This window comes from Arachis duranensis, chromosome 2 (assembly GCF_000817695.3).
Source record: "Arachis duranensis cultivar V14167 chromosome 2, aradu.V14167.gnm2.J7QH, whole genome shotgun sequence".
NCBI lineage: Eukaryota > Viridiplantae > Streptophyta > Magnoliopsida > Fabales > Fabaceae > Arachis > Arachis duranensis.
In genome coordinates this window covers 10232565-10253728 of record NC_029773.3, presented here as the reverse complement: position 1 = coordinate 10253728, position 21164 = coordinate 10232565, and the positions used below count along the sequence as shown (strand labels likewise).

At 35.5% G+C, this 21164-nt stretch overlaps 2 protein-coding genes across 3 annotated transcripts; both read left to right on the top strand.

Annotated features, from left to right (window-relative positions):
* Positions 1-11021: 11021 nt before the first annotated feature.
* On the top strand, positions 11022-16851 carry LOC107473519 (replication protein A 70 kDa DNA-binding subunit D-like). Its single transcript, XM_052257741.1, has 13 exons — positions 11022-11171; positions 11263-11533; positions 11627-11726; positions 11861-12070; positions 12173-12185; positions 12376-12536; positions 12673-12707; positions 12983-13069; positions 13206-13246; positions 13360-13453; positions 15762-15827; positions 15948-16042; positions 16615-16851. The coding sequence occupies exons 1-13, from the start codon at positions 11022-11024 to the stop codon at positions 16849-16851; spliced, it is 1560 nt and encodes a 519-aa protein (XP_052113701.1).
* A 1416-nt stretch (positions 16852-18267) lies between these two features.
* LOC107473483 (2-methyl-6-phytyl-1,4-hydroquinone methyltransferase, chloroplastic) lies at positions 18268-20931 on the top strand. Of its 2 annotated transcripts, none has more exons than XM_016093058.3 (4): positions 18268-18409; positions 18515-19137; positions 19522-19828; positions 20664-20931. In XM_016093058.3, the coding sequence occupies exons 2-4, from the start codon at positions 18545-18547 to the stop codon at positions 20817-20819; spliced, it is 1056 nt and encodes a 351-aa protein (XP_015948544.1). In that variant the 5' UTR covers positions 18268-18409; positions 18515-18544; the 3' UTR covers positions 20820-20931. The 2 variants fall into 2 exon arrangements, with proteins under 2 accessions (XP_015948544.1, XP_015948543.1); XM_016093057.3 differs by having other exon boundaries at positions 18275-18409; positions 18530-19137.
* The last annotated feature ends 233 nt before the right edge of the window (positions 20932-21164 follow it).

Below are 21164 nucleotides of genomic sequence, written 5' to 3'. Positions count from 1 at the left end.
TACATCCAGTTCATAATACTTAATTGACAATATAATTTAGTTATATTTTTTTTCAAAACATTAATATGATTTTATGTGCATTTAGATTAAAAATTCAATCTTGATCCCAAACAAATTTTATAAAAGACAAATCAAATGGAATAAAAAAAAAACTTTGCTAAACCACATGTAGAACTAAATATATGCATACAGAAATCAATTCATACATAAGATTTAAACTGACAAAATATCAATTCTAAGCAAACATAGTTAACAACAAAAATAACACATTTTCCACTATGAATAACCACATTTTCCAACATAACTATAATCTCATTTCGCTCTCAAAAATTCACTCTCACAAAAGAAAAGTGTCTTCATCATGTGTGCCACCATTATCATAATACTACTACTTAAAACAAAATTAATATTTGCCTAATCTATTATGTTTATTTCCACAAAGTTTATTCCAGCTTTTTTCCGTTCTTTGTTAAACACAGGTTCTACATATATCAAGAATGTCTTTGACCGAAATAGTTTTGTCTCAACAGTTATTTTTCTTTTTGCAGATAATTCTTTCTCCAAGACTTCTCTCTTAAACTCTTGAAATTCTTTTACATCAGACCTTGTGAATATTTCAATATCTTTTTTTTTCTATTATGTCCTGAAAAATAAAAAATATTATTTGTACACAAAAATCAGCCACTAAAATCAGCTACTAATATATTTCAATATTTGTATATAAATACATATGTAGTTTAATTTATTTTCAACTAGTATTTTTATCCGTAATAACATTACGAAAATATAAATTTTTTAAAACTATGGTCCACTTTGTTATGATAATATAGATTATGCATGGCACAAAAGATTTATAAAATCAAACTACTTTTACAAAAAAAAATTTGTAGGTTAACAAAAATTTCTGGATAAAAAGACCATGATCTCTGTAGATAAAAAATTAAATAATAAAATTTTTAGTTATTATTTTTATATGAAAAAAATATAATTTTTTATTTGAATTATATTATTTTGTTAATTTTATTTTTTTTAGAACAAAAAGGTTGAAAAAATAAAAAATGAGAGAAAAGAGAGAAATATAAAGATGAAGAATGAGAGTGAGTGAGAGTTTGTTAATTTTGAAAGAAAAAAATTATTTTAATTGTAATAAAAAATATCGGATGACATATTTTAATTTGTCAAATTACTAATATAAAATATAAATTATATATAGAGTAAAAATGGTAGAGAAATAGAAAAATAGAGAGAGATAGATGAGAGAATTTAGAAAAGGAGTTTATTAATTTTGGAGAAAAATATTTTCTCTCAATTTTAATAAGAGAGTGTCATGTGACACATTTTATTATTAAATTAGATAGTAATATATGATACATAATATAGGTATATTTCAATTTTAATTTTAATGCAATTAAAGAATGTCATGTTGCACATTTTGATTGTCAAATTAGTAATTAGTCATTGATATTGATAATGATATTTAAAATAGAAAGAGTGGTTGAATGAATGAGAGAGATAGAGAGAGGAAGAAGGAGGAGGGGAGAACTTTTTAATTTTAGACGGAAAGATTTGATTTCAATTACAATGATGGAGTGACATGTAGCACATTTTGGTTGTAAAATTAGTATGGAGGAGGAAAGAATTCTCCTTAATTTTGGAGGGAAATATTTAATTTTAATTACAATGAGGGAGTGACATGTGACACATTTTAGTTGTAAAATTAGTAAGAAGTAAAAAAGAAGTCCTTAATTTTGGAGGAAAAGATTTGATTCCAATTACAATGAGAAAGTAATATATGGCACATTTTGGTTATAAACTTAGAAATATATAATAGATATGTATTTGTATTCCAACATATATTTTATACTGATGACTGACTTTAGTGATTGATTTTAGTGTACATATAGCATTACTTTTCGAAAAATATGAGTTATCTTAAAGAGTTTAGATATTTCATTTTGTGAACAAATATTTTTGAAGTACAATTAGAATGCTATGTTAAATCATTCAACCAAAAATAGTTGCATGTTTTTTAATTAGAATGTACAATAACTAAATTTTTTTTATTCAATCCTGTTGGTTTCTTTGTATCCAAGTAGCCACTTTTATTTTCACACCATGATAACTATAATGTTTTATAGTTAACATAGGATTCCATAACTTAAGAATTAATACTTTTTGGATTACACTGGTATATAGTGATATCACAATAGTAAAAGACATAGAAATCGATATAGATATTCAAGAGAAGGTTTAAGTATTAGGTTATTGACAAGTTATTTACTCTTGTTTTTATCTTTTATATTACCTAAGTACAAATATGTAAAAGGTACACTTTTACTATTGTCCATCGATCAAAATTCTAATTATGCCATGGATGTGAAAGAATAGGATTAGTCTAATGTTGTCACATAGTCTATCATTTTTTCTCCCACATAAGTCTACTTAAAACAATTACTTTGTCATAGTTTATGGAATCTGTGACAATTAATTTGGAATCAGGCAGAATCTGCTTGCTTCCTAATCTCTGAAATATATGATGTTGGATTTGCTTCTGAGAACACACCACTTGCAGCCATTATTCCCAAAACAATGACTCCATATTCTAACACATTTGGAAGCACTATAATCTTATTGGAAGAGTTTTAAATGTATAAAAATATCAGTATTCTAGTTGTTTTAACTGTTGATCTAAATTATAAAAAATATATATAATATATATTAATTAAAATCAACGGTTAAAACAACTGAAATACCGATATTCGTAATACACTTAAAATTTTTTCAATCTTATTTCGTATACTCTTTTTGTATCAACAACAATTTGTCTTCTCTAATCCCCAAATCAAAATCCATCCCACCCCATAATACAAATTCTTCACATGACATGAGAAATTCTAGTAGTACTACTATCAAAGTATCACTATCAAAGAGAGTAAAAGACAGAATAATTAAAGTACTTACCTATGATGAATAAATGCAATTTCAATAAATCATACTTCTTAAATAAAAAATATATATATCAAAGGAAATCTAAAAAAATAGCAAAGGTCTTGAAATTACTTGAGAATCAAACTCTTGTAAATCAAAATATAGCATGATTTTTTTTCGGTGAGAATAGAAAATACAGCAAGAATTTTTAAATTGACAAATGAACCAATAGAAGATGCACATAATAGGTAGAAAAAGGTTAAAAAAATCAATGCCATCATCTTAACTTCAACTAATAAAAAATAAACAATGAAACAAAATAGTAGTCACATTGTGGCATTTCAAGTTCTTTGAGTTTATGGCAAGATCATCGGTTACAAAGTATTTTTCATATTTACTATTGCTTTTTCTTTATAATCCACCAAATCAGGTGGTACCGTGGTAGTGTTGACTTTTTCTTTTTATTTAAATGTTCAATTTCTTTGTACTCTTTATCTCAATTTTGTCATAGTTTATCATTGGGATCAAAAGTGTCATTGTCATCTGTCCACCCCAAGTACTTCTTCCTTGAGCACAATCTGTATAATGATAGTTTTAGCCTAAAAGAGTTATTTTTTATTATTAAAATAATCCACTTGATAAATTATATGAACAATTTACGACATAATTATCATTCAAACTCTCAAAATATAATCCACCAAGTTTCCAACAACTCACTACATTATTAAAATATAATGTACAATCTTATCCATTGATTAAAATAACAATAATTAACTTTTGATAATACGTATTTTTATTATTTCACACAATTAACTTACTTCAATAGCTCAAATGCTTGTACTATATATAATAATTGGACCTCATGGGTTCTTGAAGAGCGAATCCCTAAAAAATTGGCAATACATGGTTTGATAATCATAATTGTGAGACATTTACATTACTATTATTAGAACATATGCAAGATATAATTAATATGCTATGTATATAGATTGAAAATACTGTTGAATGCATTTGTCAGCTAAGATGAGTAGTTTTAATATGGAATTTAACCCATTAAACAATAATCCTTTCAAAGTTCTCCCAAACAGAATAGAAACAAACCAAATAACACAAACGATTCAATTCCTCAACCAATTGTTATCGCTTTATCTGATCCATGTACATAAAAAAATTATAATTAGATTCACAAAAAAAATTTACTTAAAACGTGAAGGAACTAACAATCATGTGTAAAAATTAATGTATTATTTCAAGAATTATATAATAGACTTAATTTAATTTATACACATAGAAAAGATCACTACAAATGACATACCTTTAATTTCAGGGCTCAAATAATTCCGCTAAACGTGGTGGCAACAATAGTGAAGTTTGCAATGCCACGTTCAATGGGAAGGGCTCTCTTACGGCTATCAGGCTCAACAGTAGCACACTGCAACACAATCAAGAGCACAACTTTTAAAAGTTAAGTTATTGTTGAACTCAACAGATAAATTCACAAAAGTTAAGTCACAGTAAAAAAAAACTATTGAATTATGAAACTTACAGCAATTACAACTCTTGTATACTATAACACTTCCTCATTTGGAGCTCTACTATACTCAGCATATTTTCCAACTTCTGATGCATATTCTAAATCTCCAACCTATTAATAAAGAGTATATTAGTCACCAAAATTACTACTAAGAGTCAACCTGATAACCAAAACTATTATGCAGCCCGAATCGAAGCAAATCCATAAGAATGGTAAATTATAATATTAGCATATATAACACTTACACCAAAGAGAAGCTTAAGAGAATTGTTTAGTATTGTTATAGATTTTTAGATTTTTTCATAGTATTGTTCTACCTTTTTCTTCTTCCTTCTTTTTCAGTCAAATTCTAAAACAGATTTAAAAATGAATTTAAGATATAATTAAAGAATAAAAATAGAAAAGTCACCTTTAAAATTGTGTCAGTATTGTAAATCCTTGTCAGATAATACAACATAAAATAGTCTTGTCATTAAACTGCAGCACAAGTACACCTTTGATCTTAGCTTTAAGTCGAAGGTGAATCCCTGGAGGCGAAATCAATTAGATAGATCTTAACTTTAAGTCTTTCCATAAACCACCAAATTCAAATAACAGTAAAAATTAAAGATTATCTATATATTCTGTTCCGGCCCAGCCCACATGGTCCGATGCCCTGACTCGGACAGACGATCCGATGGGTATGCAACATCCGAACCGAGAATAAACCCAAGACACCACCACTCTTCTTGTGAACTACATGACAGCTGGAAAAGAAAATTTCGTGGAAGGCGGGTCTGCTCCTGTAGGACCCACCCTAGGTGCAGACTATATAAGGGGAGGGCCCTACCCCTCCCCCAGGTACGTCACCTAACCATCACCTTTTCTGTCATCTTACGCGGATTCTGACTTGAGTGTCGAAGTCCCTTTTGCAGGTGGCTCCCCTTCGTCACTCCAACTACCCGAGAGGTCGTGAAGCTCCATTCCTCTCCCTCTGGCGTTAGTCCAGGAGGTCCAGTCACGCACGAGTGACCTAGATTTAGGTCTCCATCCCCTCCATATACTCTGCACATCCGACTCGTTCAGTACCCGACAAACCGAACATTGGCGCCTGGGTTCATCCGGGAACTAGACTACTCGACCTGGCTGTCGAACGTAGTCCTGGTTAAAAAGGCTAACAGGAAATGGAGGATGTGAGTAGACTACTCGGACCTCAACAAGGCATGCCCCAAGGACTCCTTCCCCCTCCCCAACATTGATGCTTTAGTGGACGCGGCCGCAGTGGACACGTACTCTGCTTACCACCAGATACCAATGCACCAGCTTGAGGAGGAGAAAACGGCGTTTATAACGCCAAGTGGCACTTACTGTTACAGGGTAATGCCGTTAGACTAAAGAATGCGGGAGTAACTTATCAAAGGTTGATGAGCAAAGTCTTCAGCGACCTTATTAGCAAGTCAGTAGAGGTGTACGTGGATGACATCCTGGTAAAGACCAGTCAATGGAAGACCTAGTTGGTGAGCTAAAGACTGTGTTTGCGTCCCTCCGACGAAACAATATGAGGCTTAAATCCCTCAAGTGCGCTTTTGCCATGGAGGTCGGGAATTTCCTGGGATTCATGATAACCTAGAGGAGAGTTGAAGCCAACCCTGAGAAGTGTGAGGCAATTTTGTGAATGACGAGCCCATGATACATCAAGGACGTGCAGAGGTTGGCCGGAAGGTTCATGGCCCTATCTTGTTTTCTCGGCGCGTCGGCGGCCAAAGCCCTCCCATTCTTTAGCTTGATGAAAAAAGGAATAGCTTTTGAGTGGACTCCAGCGTGCGAAGAGGCTTTCAACCACTTTAAGAGCATACTCTCGGCACCCCCGGTTCTCAGCAAGCCCAAGGATGGTGAGACGCTGTTTCTGTACTTAGCAGTAACGGACGAAGCCTTGGCAGTTATTTTGGTGCGAGAAGAGGGGAAAATCCAACAGCCAATTTACTTTGTTAGCAAAGCACTACAAGGGGCAGAGTTAAGATATAGCAAATTGGAAAAGCTAGCATATGCGCTCTTGACCTTGTCCCGAAGGTTGCGACAATACTTCCAAGGTCATCGGGTGATCATTAGAATAGATCAAGCGATCCGCCAGGTCTTGCAAAAACCCGACCTGGCGGGCCGGATGGTGACTTGGGCAGTCGAGCTATCTCAATATGACCTGCAATATGAACCCAGACATGCAATTAAGGCCCAGGTTATTACCGACTTTCTGGTGGAAGTAACGGGGGACCCTCATGAAACCTCGGGCATACGGTGGAGACTCCACATTGACGGAGCTTCCAACCAAACGTTTGGGGGAGCAGGGATAATCCTCGAGAGCCCGACAGGAGTGGTATACGAGCAGTCCGTCAAGTTCGAGTTTTCGGTCTCAAACAACCAGGCAAAATATGAGGTCCTTATTAGCGGCCTACTGTTGTCAAAAGAAGTCGGGGTGACCAGAGTGGAGGTGAACAACGATTCTCAAGTCGTCACCTCCCAAATCAATGGAACTTATCAAGCCAAGGACCCTCTGCTACAAAAATACCTGGAAAAGGTTAGGGGTCTAAGCAAGGATTTTGAGGAGGTCGTAGTGTAGCATGTCCCAAGGGAAAGAAACACACGAGCTAACCTCCTATCAAAACTGGCCAGTACAAAGCCAGGAACGAAAAAACCGTTCTTTGATCCAAGGATTGGTAAAAGAGCCGACAGTTGCCCTGTGTGTGACCCGAGCAGACGTCGTTCCCTCATGGATCGACTCAATTACCGACCTTTTAGAAAACGGTAAGCTCCCTGACGACCACAAGGCGGCGAAGGTGTTAAGAAGGGAGGCGGCCAAGTACGTAGTAATACAGGACCAGCTATTCAAGAGAGGACTGAACCAACCCCTGTTGAAATGCTTACGCCCCGACCAGACGGACTATGTGTTAAGGGAAGTCCATGAGGGATGTTGCGGCCACCATATCAGGGGAAAGGCTTTAGCCCGGAAGCTCATAAGGGCCGGATACTTTTGGCCCTCGATGATGTTGGATTCCCAAGAATTCGTCAAGAGATGTAAGAAGTGCCAAGAAAATGCTAACTTTCATAAGACCCCGGCAGCCGAGATAAGTTTGCTAATGGCCTCCCGACCTTTCAGCCAATGGGAGATTGACCTCTTGGGACCCTTCTCGGTAGGCCCTGGACAGGTTAAATACCTGATCGTGGCCATTGATTACTACATAAAATGGGTCAAAGTGGAGCGCTGGCCAGCATTTCATCAGCAAATTGCCGTAAGTTCATGTAGAGACAGTTAATTTCCAGATTTGGAATCCCAAAGCCCGTGATATCAGACAATGGAACGCAATTCGTGGATAAGAATTTTAGGGAGTTTCTTATAGGCCTAAGGATAAAACAGAGGTTCTCGTCAGTGGAGCACCAACAGACCAATGGCCAAGTTGAAGCCGCAAACAAAGTTATCCTCCAAGGTCTCAAGAAACGACTTGACCAGAAGAAGGGAACGTGGGCAGACGAACTCGCATTAGTCCTATGGTCCTCCACCATGGAAACTCCTTTCCGACTTACCTACGGGATTGATGCAGTGATCCCCGTAGAGGTCGGGGAGCCAAGTCCACGGCTACTTCTGGGTGGAGTTGAGGAAGCTGTAGAAAAGGACCTGGTCAACGAAACCAGGAAAATGACGCACTTGTCGAAGATAGCGTTGAAGCAAAGAATAGCCCTTTGTTACAATGCCAGAGTGCTAAGGAAGAGTTTTGAGCCAAATGACCTGGTCCTACGACACAACGACGTAGGCCTTCAACCCCCGGGGAAAGGAAGCTGGCGGCTAATTGGAAAGGCCCATAAAGAGTGAAGGAAGTGGTCGGCAACAGAGCTTACAAGCTAGAACATCTACACGGGAAAAAGGTACCCCGAACATGGAACGTGGCAAATTTAACAAGGTTCTACCCTTAGAATCCAGAACGACCACCCGTTTCATTGACTTAGTAATACCCATTTTACTTTGTGTCGAATTACTTTGTTAATTTTTGTCATTGCTTTACATGTTTCTATTTCATTTTATTTTATTTTTATCTCTATTTTTATCTTTATTTGGCTTGTCTGGATTATGGCCTCACGGGACTGATCACCCTGGGAGCCAACGGCACCGTGAACACTACACTAAGCGGCTACAAAAGTAAGCCATAATTCAAACTTTTTAATATGAAAGCCACGAACCGGATTCGCTAATTACCAATGTCAAAAGGAAATGGCAAACAGTTCAGTAATTACCAATGACAAAACAAAACGGTAGACAGTTCGTCAATTACCAATGTCGAACAAAATGGTAAGCAAGTTTACACATACTAATAAAGAGTTCAAAACAAAACATTACAAAGTAAATGTGCATCACTTCTTCAGGATGTCAACAATCTGACCATCCCGAATAGTTTTGAAAGCTCCAATTGCAGAGGTGTCGAAATCGGGAGAAAGCAACTTGACCTGGGCCTTGATCGCTTCCTCGGTCCCGGAGATCACCTCGCGTGCATTCCTCACCGTCTCCTTATTCTTCTTATTATAGCCGGCAACCTCCCCCTTCAGCCCAACGACCTCATCCTTGGCATCCTTCGCCGACTTCACGGCCTCCAAGGCAGTAATTTTTGTCTAGGCCGCAATGGTTTCACCACGGGCAGAGCTGAGCTGACTCTCCAAGGTCATCTCCCGTTCGGTATGGCGGGCCATTGCTTCATCAGAAGTTTTTAACTTCCCCTCCGAGTCGGCTAATTTTTCTTTCAAGATCCCGACCTCGGACCTCAAGCTCTCGACCTCTCGCAAGGACTGACGGTACTTCCCATCTAGCGCCCTAGCTTAGATCAAGATGGGTTCCGCCTTCCTTGCGATAGTCGCTGCTCTCAACATACACCGGTAGATCCACCTCGACTGGGCGCCAAGATCCCCATCGTGGAAGAACTCATCAGTGCCCGGCATAAGCTGTGAGTCGATAAAACCCCCAGCATAAAAGTTTTTCTCCATAATAGTGAGGGACCCTTCAAGGATGGATGTCGGCTTCCGCTTGCGAGGGTTCTCGACTATCGCCACGTCGGGACCTCCCCGGTCGGCTCTACCTTGATTGGGGGAAGGAAGGGGGGTTGTTCGCAAATGGTTCTAGGTTTATTTTTCTTTTTTTTACAAATAAACAAAATGACGTCGTTTTCTATGAACCAGCCGGTTACCGGTCCTACCCAACCGACCGATTATTGGCCGGTCCAACGATTTTCAAGCGATTCTTTTCCCATCGGTTATAAGCACTGGACCGGATCGTTATTACTGTCGGTTTCCAGTTGAACCGGTTTAACCGACTGGTCCGGTCCGATTTTCAGAACCTTCATAAACACGTTAGAAGAGCAAAACATGTTAGGAAAGCAAAATACATTAAAAGAGTAAAGCACGTACTCTACGTACTCTTAAGATAATACGTGTTTATTTATTTAGTTCTAATTTATAGCTTTACCTGAGCCAGATTATAGCCAACGCAACAGATATAATTGTTGACAAATGCTAGATTAAAGTTTTGTAGGAATTTAGCCTAAGTCATCAGGCAATTGGAATATTTTTGTTTTTCCATTTATGTTATTCATTGACTTAGTGGTGTCATCTACTTTTTTTTTAATGTTTCTTCGGAATTACCTGACATATCCATCAAATCATCGACCAAATTTTTTAATTTAAATGGGGGATGCATTGAAATGAAAACATTGTTGTTTTGTGTGTGTTTTGACTGGCTAAAAAATAATTTTTTAAAAAAAATAAAAGAGAGGTGTTATTAACAATCTATTTATAATATAATAGTTAAGTAGTTCAATTCCCAAAGCTTACATAGTGTTCCCACCAAAAATACCCGATTCTACAGTTTTGGAGGTAAAGACACGTACTCCATAATGAATAGTGTTCTCTCTATTAGGATAAAAATGCAATCCATAAATCCTAATGGCTTATGTATAAAGATCCTCCAAAAAATTGTCCACCACCAGTGTTCCCACCAAAAACACCCAATTATGCAGTTTCGCAGGTAAAGACACATACTCCACAATGAATAGTGTTCCCTCCATTAGGATGAAGATGCAATCCGTAAATCCTACGCGTTGGCTTACATATAAAGATCCTCCAAAAAATTGTCCACCACCAGTGTTATCAACCCCAAAAAAAATAATTGCCGTCTTTTTATCAGGGCTGGTCGCGAAGGTAACGTTCCAGTAGACGAGGTAGCTACAGTGTTCCCTCCAAAAGAAGTGCAGAGATGACGGCTTCGTTGGTCAGAGGTCCTGGCAAAATTGAATTCCAGATGCAAGTAGCATATCTTCCCGCCCATGTGAAAGAACCTGCGGTTACTAAAGGAATGGATTTGAGACATTCCATTTTGGCGCTCACTATAACTCTTTAAGAATCCTAGGTTTTCCCACTCATTCCATTCATTGACAGAGGAACAATTCTATATAAATATTAGAATGGTACAGGTTACATGACAAATATAAATCTATTGTTAATTATACTTGGTAGAACTTTTGGTTGAAGCAGTTTTAGGGTGCAAAGAATGACTGCAAAAACAGACTTGATCAGAGACATCAATTCAACCAAGCTGGCTTGGTCGTTGGTCGTGGGTGTTGCCCGATTGTATGAGTTTTCCAGCCAGTGGAACCAGAATGAAGTGTTTAGCTTGGAGATGGTCTTGCAAGATGAGCAGGTATTGGATGGGATTTCGTTATCCATTGCATCCTCTTCTTTAATGTCTTTGTAACAAGTTTTATTTTCTTGGGTTTCAAATTATTTTGCAGGGTGATAGAATTCATGCAACGATATGTAAGCCTGGCTTGGACTTATTCAGGGAAAGGATAAAAGAGCATGCCGTGTATAGTATGTGGAATTTTATTGTGAAAATTAACAATGAGAAGGTAAGGACAACTGCTCATAAGTACAAGCTTAGCTTCTATACAAAGACAGAGGTGGAAGTCCTTCCAATCGAGACTTTCGCTTTTAACCCATTCAAATTCTGCCCCTTTGCTGAACTTGAGTCAAATGCTCCAATGGATGGCAATTTTTTGTTTGGTACATTACATCAACATACATTTTATTTTCTTGAGATATGATCTTGGATTTTATTACAGGTTTAGATTTAAATGGCCTTACTGTGACATGCAGATTACATAGGAGAGGTTGTTGGAAAAGAAGAAGCTATGGGGATAATTACACGCACGGGTAAAGAAAGCAAGCGTATTGCACTACTGTTGGAAGATCTAGAGTAATATTTACTTTTTTTCTCTCTCCTTTCAGTTGTACGTTTTGTTTGTGTTTTGCAGTCATTTAATTCAGGCATATGCTGGATATTTAGTGTCCAAAAATACTATTAGAGTTGTATTATGTTTTTCATTCTAGGAAGCACAAGATTAAATGTACATTGTTCGGAGAATTGGTGGCCCAAGTGCTTCCACACCTCGAGCGAGATGATGGGGAGCCTTTCATAATGGTTGTTCAGCTTTTTAAGTCGAATGTATACTTAAATTCTGTGAATGTTCAAAGCACTTACTATGTCTCCAAATGTTACTTCAATCCAAACCTTCCCGAAGTTATTGACTTCAAGAAAAGGTGTGTCTCTGGAGTGCCCAAATTATTGCTCTGTTATGAGTACATAAAAATATAACTTAAAAATTATATTAACTTATATGAGTCTTTTTGGACTTTCTACAGATTGGCAGAGGAGGTTGTGCCGTGTTCACAACGGATAACTCCTCTTCAATCGCAGCCTTAATACTCTGTGGCAGATGAAATCAATGCAGGCATTGTCCCAATACGCACCATAGAGGAGGTTCTTAATATGACACAGGTGAGATTTTGTAATTGATCACTTAAGCCAATAAAGTTCTGTTATTGATTTCAAAATATTTTTTTAGGAAACCTCTTGCTGGATTGTGGGAAATATTGTGTCTTTAGAGGTCGATAAATATGACTGGTCCTATACGTCATGTAAGACATGTCCAAAGAAAATTCTAGAGAGCAAAGATAGGTACTGGTGTGATCATTGTAGGCGTGTAGGCTTCAAGGCTATGCTAAGGTTAGTTGTTTTGTGTCCAGTCTTTGTTTATTTTTTTAAGGATCTGCTTGATATCCTCAGTTATGAAATTTAGTGTAGTTGCATATGGCCATGTCTTTATTGTTATTAGTCATGTGCTAATGATATGTTATTCCAGGTATAGACTTCAAGTAATCGTCACTGATGAAAGCGGTTGTATGAAGCTCCTTCTATGAAACAAAGAAGCAGAGCAAATGGTAGGGAAGGCTGCTGAGAAAATTAAGGAGTTATCTGTAAGTCTAACTCATGGGAGTTTAAAATACTTTCCTTCTGTATTGTATGTTTTCTAGACTGATAAAAAAATTATTATGTGCATGTAAAGAAGTGAGAAAAAGGTGAGTCGTATCCTAAGTCCTTAGATACTATTATTGACAAAAGGTTCTTATTCAAACTCAATATCACCTATAAGAATATTAATGTCGTTGAAGGGGTATATAGCATTTTAAAGATTTCAGATGATGAGTACCTCATGTCCATTTTTGGTCCTGCCAATTCTTCTTTCAATGCTTCTGTAAGTATAACATGTTGCGATTGGAACTAGAACTGAGTTGTGTTGAACAATTTATTGTTAAAACTAACATTTTTCTTTCAAATAATCTTGGTTCCTGCTGTGCTCTCAACATGTACTTAATACCTCTACAACTGAAACAGGAGATAATAGCAATGGACATGAGACAGTTTCTCTGTCCAAGGTAAGAAATTACTATGTTTTTTATTGTAATCCACCTTATATAGAGATTATTGGGCCTGATCAAGAGGTCACTCATGTTTTACTTGCTAATTCTCGAGTTTTTGTCAACAATAGGATTCAGCAGTTGAGAGCAACTATGATAGCTCCTATGAGACTCCAGCCAAGAGGTCCTCTCCTGATATAGGTGATGGCTCGACAACAGAAGCAGGTGTGTCGGTAGATGTGCAAGCATCAACTAACAAAACTTTTAAGAGAAATTGTGGAAAGAAAAAGGTGGATTGAAAACTTTTATGTTAGTTATAGTGTTGGTGTGTTTAAAAAGTTGTGATGAGACAAATATTTTCTTAGCATTCTAGCTTAGTATATGTAGTAACTGCAATTTGGTAGTGATTTATGTATTCACTATGGTTAATTAGTTTGCTTTTTTAACTGGCAGATGCTATGGTTGTCAAAACCTTTAAACCTTACAAGTAATATTTTCTATTTTACTATGTGCCATAAAATTCCTTGCACTTATTACTCATTAACATGAATGCAATGTTACTTGATTCATAGGATGCCTAACTCATCCATCATAACTAAATCAATTCTATAAGAAACTTTTTGCCATACACTACACCGTTTTATGTTTCAAAATTAAATTAAAATAATTATTTAATGTTATCTTAAAATTTAATTTTAGATGTTTAATTAATTTTTTATATTCTTTTTTTAGTACTCTCAGTACTCTTATTTTAATAGAATTAATAAAATCATAATAGAAAACAAAAAATATATTCCATATAAAAAATAAATAAAAATAACAGTAATAAATGTATTATAAATAAAAAATAATTGAAGTTTTATAAAAAAAAATAATATGCATAAAAGAGTATTCAAGGAAAAATATTTATAAAAAAACAACATACACCAAAATAATTAATGAAACAATTATTACTTAATACATTATACTTTCATCATATATATTATATAATAATCTCCTTTGAACACTACATATAAGTAATGCTATATAATCCATTAGACCACTTTTCTGCATAACCAACAGCTTTATACATTCCTTTAATTTTTTAGGTGACTCATTTATGGCATTCTAATTACAGAAATAATTATCTATGTATCCTACACTTAGATTTTTAAATTTTCACCTCATAATGTGTTGTCATGTCTAAAAAGTCCCTTCACCCATTTATTATAGAAATCTGACGTTGTTAAAATAATGGAGGCTTACCTGTTTATGTTAGAGGAGCCAAATGGCAAGGAAAATTCTAAATGAAAAACACACTTCCCTCTTTATAAGGTAGAACTCGTTGGAAAGTAAATAAACTAAACAAATGATAGAATAGAGAATACACACACTTAAGCCTGATTTTTTAGTCATGTCACCATTAATGGTGAATCTTCACCCAGATTATCCTTGATTATATTTGTAGTTACAATTAAAACTTCTCTTTATTGTCTTAAGATATGCTTTGGAACTGCTGAAATTTCATCTTCTTGCTTTTGCAGATAATAAAAGTCTACTTTCTCTCTATGCATTTTGCCATCATGACTTCGAGATCAGTGTGACCATAATATACAAGATGTCAAAAGTGTATGAAAAGTGCATTGATTGCTAAAAATGGAACATGCCAAAATACTATTTACTGAATGAGCATTAGAAGATGTTCAACGGGTTTCCTTGCCTCACTCAAATTGGCTTCACAAACTCTGACTCCACTGATAGTAGTATAGATGAAAATTGTTCTCACTATTTGTTGTGAGATATAGTTTATTTTCCAACTTCCAATATTACCTAAAAAAGACTCATCAATATATGTATACTTAAATTTAAAGGAAATTGAATTCGGTAAATACATCTAAAAAAATCCAATCATGTCATTAAAGTTAAACTCCTCTATAAATAAAAACCAGTCCTCACACCAGAGGAACAATCTCATATTCAGCTAAAATTACTATCCCAAGCAAGTTTGTTTAGAAATCGTCACCTAGAGGTTGGACACCCAGAAAAAGTCATCAAGTCATTGGAAGGATAATCTTTGTTCCACCATTATCTAGTGAGCTCTATTATTTAAGGTTGTTGTTAAATATTGTAAAGGAACCAACAAGCTATGCAGACATTCGAACTTACAATGATGTTATTTACTCATCATTTCGAGATGCATGCTATGCACGCGACTTGCTTGATGACGACAAAGAATACATTGATGCTATTGAGGAAGCAAGTCATTGAGGCTCGGGTCATTATTTGCGAAAGTTGTTTGCGACTCTATTGTGGTCTAACTCAATGGTGCGCTCGGAAGCTGTTTGAAAAAAAATAGCCATGCTATTGAGTGATGGAATTTTGCATGATCATAGAGCCATGTTTGTATGGTAAGCAAACGATTGCAATAAATATATTTTTAATTACATTTAAAATATTTAAAATGTTGCTTATATATTTGTGTTATCTTTCTTTTATCCAGAATAAATTTTTGTGTAAAATAGTAAATGATATTTTTACCTTCTCAACATTTCAGATCTAGCTTTGAGTGATGAAGAATTAAGGAATCTAACGTTGATTGAGATCGAGCAAATCTTGAACAGTAATGGAAAAAGCTTACGAGATTATCCTGCCATGCCATTTCCATAAGGAGATACTGACCATCTCAAAACCCAAAATAAAATTATCTTTGATGAGTTAAATTATGATTGTGTTACATTAGAAAAGCAACACACTGAGTGCCTCTCCAAATTAACTGCAGAGCAAAAAAAGGTTTATGATAAGATCATCAACGCTGCAGAAAGTCAACATGGACGTGTATTCTTTTTGTATGGCCATGGAGGTACAGAAAAGACTTTCCTTTAAAAAATTTTAGCTTCGGCACTAAGATCAAAGGGACAAATATTCTTAACTGTTGCATCTAGCGCATTGTCTCTCTATTGCTACCTGGAGGTCGGACTACACATTCTAGGTTTACCATACCATTAACTCCGGATGAGTTCTCAACTTGCAACAACAAACAAGAAAGTCCGTTAGCAAAATTGATTGTAACAGCTAAGCTCATAATTTGGGACGAAGCTCCTATGATGAGCAAATTTTGCTTCGAGGCACTTGATAAGACAATGAGAGATTTGATGAGGTTCAAAGATGATCAAAATCGAAAATCGTCTTTTGAAAAAAAAATAATTATTTTCGGTGGAAATTTTAGACAAATCTTACCAGTGATCCCAAAAGAAACAAGACAAGACATTGTAAATGCGTCTTTAAACTCATCATATCTATAGCAGCATTGTGAAATATTAATGCTCACTGTAAACATGCGACTACAATGTATGACTACAGATATTCCGACAGAAGATTTAAAGTAATTTGCTGAATGGATTCTTTAGGTCGGCAATGGAACATCTGAAGGAACATGTGATGGAAGCAACATGATTAACATACCTCCTGAATTGCTTATCACTAATTATAATGATCCTATACAGGCAATGATTGAAGTAATCTATTCCGATTACATTATTGACATGGCTAACGAAAGCCACTTGAAAGATCGAGCTATTTTAGCTCCTACAATTCATGTTGTAGATGAGGTAAATGATTACATGACTGCAATGAATAACAATTAATGCATGACCTATGTTAGTTCCAATAAGTCTTTATCCGAAGGAGGTAGCAATGAAATTGAAGACATCCACACACCAGAATTTTTAGCAACACTTAGGTGCTTAGGGCTTCCAAATCATGAATTGAAGCTAAAGGTCGGTTGTCCTGTTATGCTTATCAGAAACATTGATCACTCATCAGGACTTTGCAATGGTACCAGGTTGATAATTACAAAACTTGGGAATAAAGTTATCGAGGCAAAGTTGTTGAATTCTAACCACTATCTCGATAAGGTCTTCATTCGTAGAATGACACTCACACCATCAGATGTAAGGTTAGATTCTAAAGGAGACAATTTCCTGTTATGCTATCTTATGCAATGACAATAAACAAAAGTCAAGGATAATCGTTGGACCACGTCGGCTTGCTACTGAAAAAATCAGTGTTTACACATGGCCAACTTTATGTTGCCATCTCAAGAATCACAAATAAAAAAGGTTTGAAAATTTTAATTGCTCATGATGAAAACACTAACAACACAGAGAATGTTGTTTATCCTGAAGTCTTCAGAAATATATGACAATAGGTTCAACTTGAGGTATTTTTTTCTTTATCATCTCATTTCTATATACATCCATGGTCTCTTATACAAACTTATTGCTCCAACTTTGATTTATTGTCGGCCATGATAATACGTTTGACCAACATTTTTTTCTTTTTGGAATTTATATAAAAACCTGTATTTTTCTTATGTTATTCTCAATCTTGCAAATCCGGCAACAACACCGACATCTTGAATATTAAATACTACCAATCTTACCACATGGCATATCCTATCATCACAGAAGATTAAGACTTATATGGCTTATTTTAGATATATTATTTTAACTATTTTTTGTATCTCTATTGCATTAAGTCTTTATCTTTTTCGTAATTTTTACATTATTAAAACTCCATTTCATTTCTTGTTATCTATTTCTTTCATTAGACTCATTTTAAATGTTTATATTTAATACAAATCAAATCTTAATCAATTAAAATGATAAAAATATATACGAATTATTTTTACTTAATATTCAATTCATCACATCCTTGGTTACGGACAAAAACATCGCATAAACTTAGTTAGTTTTTCTTTTTCTTTTATAGAAACTCTTTTCATTTTTTCCAAAATTTTAATAATTTTTTTTTACAACATACAGAATCTCTTTTATTTTTTATACCAAATAAATTACAAAATATAAAGAGACATTCATATCATTATAGTTTGCATCTGTATTGTTCGCGCACCGCACAGGTATCTTTCTAGTTTAACATAAATATCATATGATAACACCATCTGCTTCATCTGACACGTTCAGCACTTTCACAGCCATACGTGTCCGGTCCTGGTTGCCTCAATCTATCTCTATACCAACTTCATCCTTACCATATAATAATTTACCTTAAAATTTTAAATATATACTTATTTTCCTTCCATTTTGTGTAGCTGAAAATTTGGCATTTGTCTGAGCATGACCTTGTGTCAAGGCTAAAGTTTCGTGCTCCTCTCTCATCCACCATCTTTCTCACGCCAAAAAGGTTTTTCCCCTCCTTTCTTAATTTAATTTAATTTAATTTAATTATTATTTTTCTGCTTCAAGTCTTCAACTACACTTCACATTTTCCATTTGATTTCAATTTCAGTCTTTGCAATTTGAGGTTCCTTCTTCAACAATGGCTTCATCAATGTTCAGTGGAACCGAAAGCCTCACACTTTTCAGTAGCAAAACCCCGAACGGTTTGTGTTTCAATGCTTCCAATTTTCACTCTAAAAGAATAGGTTTCAATTCTAGCACTACTAATTTCAATTTCAGTAATAAAGCTAGGGTTCGTCATAATAGTAATAGGATTGTTAGAACCATAGTACCAAAATGTAGTTTATCAGCTTCTAGGCCAACATCACAACCTAGGTTCATTCAGCACAAAAAAGAAGCATTTTGGTTCTATAGGTTCCTTTCAATTGTGTATGACCATGTCATAAACCCTGGCCATTGGACTGAGGACATGAGAGATGAGGCACTTGAGCCTGCTGACCTAAGTGACAGGAACATGATTGTTGTTGATGTCGGTGGCGGCACCGGTTTCACCACATTGGGGATTGTTAAGCATGTGGATGCCAAGAATGTCACCATTCTTGACCAGTCCCCGCACCAGCTCGCCAAGGCCAAGCAGAAGGAGCCCTTGAAGGATTGCAAGATTATCGAAGGGGATGCCGAGGACCTCCCCTTTCGAACCGATTATGCTGACAGATATGTGTCTGCTGGAAGGTACTGCACTGCATGTTGTAAGCTTGTAAAGTGTTTGGATTAGCTCAGTTTCCCATCAAAACCACTTTCCACTTATATTTAAGGGGAGGCCGTTTGTTTCATTTTGAAAACTGATCTTTTTTAGTTAACACTGAAAAGCTTCTATTGTGACGTTTCATCTGCAATTCATATAATTGAATATGATGAACTTCTATAAAGACCTATAATGTATGCCCTTCTTGATGATAAGTATGGATTAGTATGCTATAGTTGAATTGTTGTTATAATGTTATCAAGTGATCAATTTATTCTCTTGAAATATTTGAGGTTATTTTATGTTATGATACGAAGTAGCTTGTCTTAAAGAGGCAATGCTGATGATGTGCTGTTGTTTCTTGATCTTAGCATTGAGTACTGGCCGGATCCACAGCGCGGCATCAGGGAAGCATACAGGGTATTGAAACTTGGGGGCAAAGCATGTGTAATTGGTCCCGTCTACCCAACATTCTGGTTGTCACGATTCTTTGCTGATGTTTGGATGCTTTTCCCCAAGGAGGAAGAGTACATTGAGTGGTTTCAAAAGGCTGGATTCAAGGATGTCCAACTAAAACGGATTGGCCCAAAGTGGTATCGTGGTGTTCGGCGCCATGGCTTGATTATGGGTTGTTCAGTTACCGGTGTTAAGCCTGCATCTGGTGATTCTCCTTTGCAGGTATTTGTCATCTTGGCTTCTCAATCAATATCTTTGTCGATGTTTTCCGTTGTTTTCTTTGGGGATTTTGTTGTTTCTTTAAACTGAGTTGTGGTTTGTATGAGTATCTATCTTGTTGACAGCTTCATGAATATCCGTTTGTGTAATTAACATGGTGTTCTGATTGATGTGATCTGCTGTTATCCCCTCCATTTCTGGTTAACTTAATGAATTATCCAAGCATATAAAAGGAGAGACGAATGAGGAAAAAAGTAGAATTGGGATTTGAGAGCCACTTGGTTGCTCAACAATGACAAAACCAAGACTTATCTCACTAGATGGAGTTGGCTATTTGAATCAACACCATGTGTTGATATACCTTCTCCGAAGGTTCATTCCGCCTAAAACAAATTCAATGATCTTTTGTATAAACTCCCCTAATTCTCTCTCTCTCTCTAACCTGAATGCTCAAGGAGGTTTATTTTCTCTTCTCTCTTCTTTGTGATGTACTGCTGTTTTCTGAGCTTACAGTATATTATTGAGCTTCCAGGGTGACTTTGGTATTTACCCCCATACCAAACCCAATTGTTGTATGTTCTTTGAATAAACTAGATTTTCCAACCAAGCACATAAATTTTCAACTTTGTTTGCCACTGCTAGTGAAAACATTATTTAATGCTTGCTCATCTGTAATATGATCCATCGATGGAACATCTTTAAGGGTAAAATGAATATGGTCATTGCTGTTGATAAAATGGTTGTGCATTTATATAATTTCTTAGCTTAGGTTGATAATAGGAAGTACTAATAACACAAGATACTAATGTGCACTTTGGTTTTCTATATTGTTGTGCAGCTTGGTCCAAAGGAAGAAGATGTGGAGAAGCCTGTTAATACCTTTGTGTTCTTATATCGTTTCCTTTTGGGTGCATTGGCAGCTACATGGTTTGTGTTGGTTCCTATTTACATGTGGCTCAAGGATCAAATTGTTCCCAAGGGTCAGCCAATCTAAGAGCCGTTTGTGGTTAGTTTCTATAAATAAAAAGTGGTAGTTTGAGATATTATCAATTTATCTGTTTTGTTTACATTTTTCATCAAATGAAAGATTAATACAGTTTGCCCAACGTCAACAATTAGTCATGTTAATTAATTGATTAACTAGTTGAGCTTAATTTCCATGATATGATAATGGGAGTACATAATGCAAAGCTTTCATTATACGGTTATGAAGGTTAAGGTTTAATCTCAGTTAAAATTAAGAAACTTCATTAAAAAAAAAAAAGAGACTATGAACAAATAAAAATAAGAAATTTAGTATTAAGGTTATCTAAAATATCTTATATTTTGAATAAATCAG